Below are 5,522 nucleotides of genomic sequence, written 5' to 3'. Positions count from 1 at the left end.
GGATTGCCCAACCTTCCTTCCGAGGAGTGGCTGGTGGGTTTGAACCGCCAGCCGTCTGGTTAGCAGGCAAGCGTCTTAACCACTATGCTACCAGAACTCCCAACCACAAGCATAGAAGCTAGCATTTACCACAGTAGTTTTTTGGGAAAATGGTCAATCTGTAATAGTTACCAAGTTAGCTATTGTGAGAGGAAAAGGAGTTAAAAAATAAAATAACTTAAAACTTTTTCACTAGTATGTTCATGAAAAGAGATAGAAATGTGATTTGGACTATGATTTTCTATTATTTTATTAGACACAGGGGTATCTAATACAGTGTTTGACCAGAGTTAGAAGACCTCAGTTCATTTTCCAGTGCTGTCATTTATTTGCTACGTAACCTCTGTGAGCCTTCTCTGAAATGGTCATTATATCTATCACCAGGCCTGATTTGCATACCAGATTGTTTGAACATCAAGTAACATAATGTCAAAATGCTTTTTAAGTTCTGAAGTTTTATGTGAATTTCAGACATAGTTATGTCTGAAAATGGCCATCTCTTCTGCTATCAGGGTGGCAGTGTGAAGGTTGAATCAGTCTGTTCCAGAGTTTAGCTGAGTTGGAGTTGTTGCTCTGGTTACCATTGCTACATTGTAGGATTCAGAGTCTCCTGGTTGTGGTCTGCTGTTGTTTCGTGCTTAGGGTAGGAGCTATTTATATGGTGGCTGCCTCCTCTTTCCATATTCTGCTATCGATAAGCCAGTCTCTGTATCCCTTTTCTCCTTGGAAGGGCCTCAACTCCTTGGAATTCAGGCTACCTGGTTGCCCTGTGACTTCAGCTCTCCAGTGGGTTTAAGAGGAATTAGGATTTTGTACTTTATTTGGCTTTTTCTTGTTCTTAGCATGTATGGTAGTTAAAGTTGTGTGTCAGCTTGGCTGGGCCTGGTTGAGTGGCTGGGCAGCTGGTGGTAGTTATTCCCCATGATGAGACGCAACCAGCTCCATGGTGGGATCTACCACAAGCAGCTGAGTAGCTGCTTTAGGGATGTAGTCTGCTTCCCGCATATAAGAATCAGTTTTAGGAATGGTCTCTAACCTTTTGGCATGCTTAAACCCTGCATGTAGCCAAGTCATTGTTCAATAGCCTGCCATGCCCTGCCGATTTGGGGACTTCGTCTAGACTTGAATAAGTGTCCTGCCATGTGGTCTGGTAACATTGGGATTGTGCCTTTTTACTTGTCAACATTGGGCTTGTAGGCCTCAGCAGCCAGCAGCTGTCTGAGTGAAGAAAAGCCTCTAGCTTCAATGGACTGGGAGCAGGAGGCAGAGCTGAAGCCCAAGGTTGAGGGGCTTTGACCCAGCCCCTAGAGCCTGGCACTTTGAACTTGAACTTAAAGCCTCCAAAACTGTAAGAGAATAAATTCCTGTTTTTTCAAGCAATCCCACTTGTGGTATTTCTGTTAGAATGGCACTAGGTAACCAAAACAGCATGGGAGCAAAATTCTTTCTAGCTTTCTATATCTTAGGGGGAAGGAGAAATCTCCTTCACCTTTTTTGCTGAAGTAGTATGATTAGCTTAGAAAAACAAATTATTTAAGTGGTATCATAGAAACTAGTTCTTCTCAGCTAATTAAATAAGGCAATTCTGACATACTGTTTTCAAGGATAATAAAATGGTTACCGTAGGTACATACACATCCTAGCAACTTCCTAGAAAAGATGAGACTATAATGAAATTAATTTTTCATGTGTGATTTATGGTTTCATTATTAATTTATTGAATATAGAAAATCCTGTTACTTAAAATATCCACTTTACATTTTTCTTATGGAAATTTGATTTGTTTCTCTGAAATATTCGATAAATGGGTCTCTTAAGACTGAAGAAGTCATAAGACTGAAAAGCATGTAGAACTTAAAATGAGCATTAGGTCTCCTTTTCAGAGCTGCCTCATCACAATCTAATTGCTTGTTAGGTGATTAGAATGAATAGATGACCTTTGGTCTTTTCCAACCTATGATTCATTTATTCTGATTCTTCCCACAAGGATTTTCTATGGAGAACTTTAATATTTGTATAGTTACCCTTTTGGCTAATTTACAAGCTAACACTGCATAGTAATTGCTCTGGGAGAAAACATTCACTGTAGTTGGAGTTTTGGGGGCAGGATAAAAAACAAGCTGAAATATATGTTTTAATTATGATCAGATTAATTTTATCAGGAACATGTTTGTATGCAGGAAGCAATACATTTCATTGGTGACAGATCTTGGATTACATAGGATATATTAGTAGAGATAATAAAAATCAGTCTGTCTTTATAATCATTAGTATGCCACAGTTGACACAAAATTTGAAAATACTTGAAGAATTTGATGACAAGTATTAAAACTCCTTTTGTTTATTTTGTTTTTTAGGTTGTAGATATTTTAGGTATGTTTCAAAACAAGGTCACCAAGTCTTAAGGAAGAAAATTAAGCGGATGAACAAATCAGTGAAAAGATACAGTATTGTAAATCCGGGACCCTGATACTTATTTTTTTACTTATATTGTCTTGAACATAGCACCTCAGTAGACATTGAATATGTTCACTTACTTGTTTAAGAAGGTAGCTTATATGGCTTTCTAAAAGTGGTTTATATATTTCTATATTCCTTTTACTATCAGTTAAAGCTAGAGAAACAGTCTCACTGCCTTTGCTCTTTATAAATACGTATTTTTTTCTTTTTGTACTGCTAAATGTAACATATTTATTAAAGAATAATTCTTCAAATAAAAAAAAATGTATGTATTTGTTTAGTCAGAGAATACATCTCCACAGTTGTTATTGCAGTCTGCACATAATTTGATTCTGACTCTTGTGTTAAATCACTGGTTGTTTTGTTGTTGTTGTTGTTATGTGCCATCGAATCGGAGCCGACTCATAGCGACCCCTCCTTGGGTTTCCGAGGCAGTATCACTACGGAAGTAGATTGCCCCATCTTCCTTCTGAGGAGTGGCTGGTGGATTTGAAATCACCGGTAGTGCTATAAAATAAATTTATAGTCTTCGTTTAATATCTAATTGATCAGTGTTAGGTTTCTGGCCATGAAGAAATGCATTAGTGGTGAGTTCTGTTGAAGAATTTTGGAAAGAGAGAAAGATTTAGACAAGTTCTTCTGTTTTTCTTTTCATATAAAGATGTGGCAGCTTGGGGTCAACTGACCTTCTCAAGAGGTACCTTTGACTCTAGTGAACTAATTTTGGTCAGAGAGGGTAGAGGGAGCAGGCTCCTTAAGCAGGCACTGGCCTAACTCAAAAAAGGCTCAAGATTTTCTGATATCTAGCATAGCAACCTAAGATGGGGACAAGACATGCTTTAGAGCTTATGTGTCCCCTTTCCTTTTTCTCTTGGAAATTGTTTGGGTTTGAATACTGGATCTGTCATTTGGTAGTTCTGTGATTCCTTGGGCAAGATATTAAGCTCTTTTAATTTCAGTTTCTTCATCTGTAGGATGGAGACAATAGGATTTATCTATTTGGCTTGCTATAAAAAATAAAAGAAATAGAATTAATACTTAGGATAATATGCTTACTAAATATTAGATATTACCACCACTCATCTGTCTCTTTGTCGTACTGTGGTGGCTTGCATGTTGCTGTGAAGCTGGAGGCTATGTCACCAATATTTCAGATAACAGCAGGATCTCCCATGGTGGACAGGTTTCAGTGCAGTTTCCAGATTAAGACAGATTCGGAAGAAGGAAGGGACCATCCACTTCTCAAAGAATTAGCCAGTGAAAACCTTATGAATAGCAGTGAAACACTGTCTGATATGTTACTGGAAACTTTATGAATAGCCCTGATAGTGCTACTAGATGAGTCCCTAAGGTCTGAAGGGACTTAATGTACTACTAGGGAGGAACTACCTCCTCAAAGTAGAGTCGACCTTAATGATGTGGATAAAGTAAAGCTTTTGGGACCTCCATTTGCTGATGTGGCATGACTCAAAATGGGAAGAAACAGCTGCAAACATCAGTCAAAAATCAGAACATGGAATGCACAAAGTATGAATCTAGGAAAACTGAAAATTGTCAAAAATGAAATGGAACAGATAAAGATCAGTATCCTAGGCATTAGTGAGCTGGAATGGAGTAGTGTTGGCCATTTTGAATTAGATAACCATAAGATCTACTATGCCGGGAATGGCAAATTAAAGAGGAATGGCTTAGTGTTCATCACAAGAAATGTTTTAAGATATATCCCGAAGTACAGTGTTGTCAGTGATAGGATAATACCCATATGCCTATAAGGAAGCCCAGGAGCTCTGGTAGCATAGTGCCTAAGGCACTTGACTGCTAACACCAGAAGGCTGGCAGTTCAAACCCACCAGCCACTCCTTGGAAGAAGGTTGGGCAATCTACTTCCATGGTGATACTGCCTCGGAAACCCAAGGAGGGGTTGCTGTGAGTCAGATCTGACTTGTTGGCACACAACAATAACAACAACATAAAGAAGACCAGTTAATACTGCTGTTACTCAAATTTACACACCAACCACCAGAGTCAAAGATGAGGAAATTGATTTTAACAGACTTCTGCAGTCTGAAATTGACAAAACATGCAATTAAGATGGGTTGATTATTACTGGTGAGTAGAATGTAAAAGTTGGAAAAAAAGTATCAATAGCAGTTGGAAGATATGGCCTAAAATAATGTTGGAGATTGCATGATAGAATTTTGCAAGACCAACGACTTCCTCATTGCAAGTACATTTTTTAAACAATATAAATGGTGGCTGTGCACATGGACTTTGCCAGGTGGAATACGCAGGAATCAAATTGGTTACATCTGTGGAAAGATGCCATGGAGAAGCTCAAAAGCTTCAGCCAAAACACGGCCAGGAGCTGATTGTGGAACAGACCATCAACTAGTCATATGCATGTTCAAGTTGAAGCTGAAGACAATTAAAAGAAGTCTGTGAGAGCCAAAATATGACCTTGATTATATCCTACTTGAATTTAGAGACCATCTGAAGAATAGATTTGCCTCATTGAACACCAATGACTGAAAACCAGACAAATTGTGGAGAGGATATCAAGAACATCATACATGAAGAAAGCAAAAGGTCATTAAAAAGATAGGAAAGGAAGAAAAGTCCAAAATGGATGTCAGAAGAGACTGTTGAATGGAGAGTAGTTAAAGCAAATGGAATGACAAAAGAAAAGAGCTGAACAGAAAATTTTAAAGAGAGGAGAGGATCCAAGATGGTGGACTAGGCAGACAGATGGCACAGACCCTCTTCAACAAAGAAAAGGGAAACCAATTAACACAGACACAGAAGATAATTCTGGACCCCTGAGCCTTGAAGAGAAGGATATAGAAGTGGACTAAACCCCAACTAGCAGAAGAATTTGCATGAAATTACCAAAAAAGGAAACAGATGGAGTTGCGGTCTGGCAGCGATCCTGAGTGATTCTGATGGCACAGACAGCTTGGAGATTCCCGAGTGGTGGTAGGACCTAAGAATTAACCTAAAAATTACCCTGCTAGCCAGAGACTGCA

At 38.7% G+C, this 5,522-nt stretch overlaps 1 protein-coding gene across 1 annotated transcript in view; it reads left to right on the top strand.

The window, feature by feature from the left end:
* TAF1A (TATA-box binding protein associated factor, RNA polymerase I subunit A) overlaps positions 1–2,509 on the top strand; it is a 76,364-nt gene extending 73,855 nt beyond the window's left edge. Inside the window, exon 9 of the mRNA XM_007936989.1 lies at positions 2,404–2,509. Coding sequence (XP_007935180.1) covers positions 2,404–2,509 — 106 coding nt within the window. The remainder of the gene's footprint in view (positions 1–2,403) is intronic.
* The last annotated feature ends 3,013 nt before the right edge of the window (positions 2,510–5,522 follow it).

Source organism: Orycteropus afer, unplaced genomic scaffold (assembly GCF_000298275.1).
Source record: "Orycteropus afer afer isolate SDZICR_OR568_19922 unplaced genomic scaffold, OryAfe1.0 scaffold00039, whole genome shotgun sequence".
In the NCBI taxonomy this organism is placed as follows: Eukaryota; Metazoa; Chordata; class Mammalia; order Tubulidentata; family Orycteropodidae; genus Orycteropus; species Orycteropus afer.
Note: the sequence above shows the minus strand (reverse complement) of the source record. Positions and strands in the feature narration are given on the sequence as shown.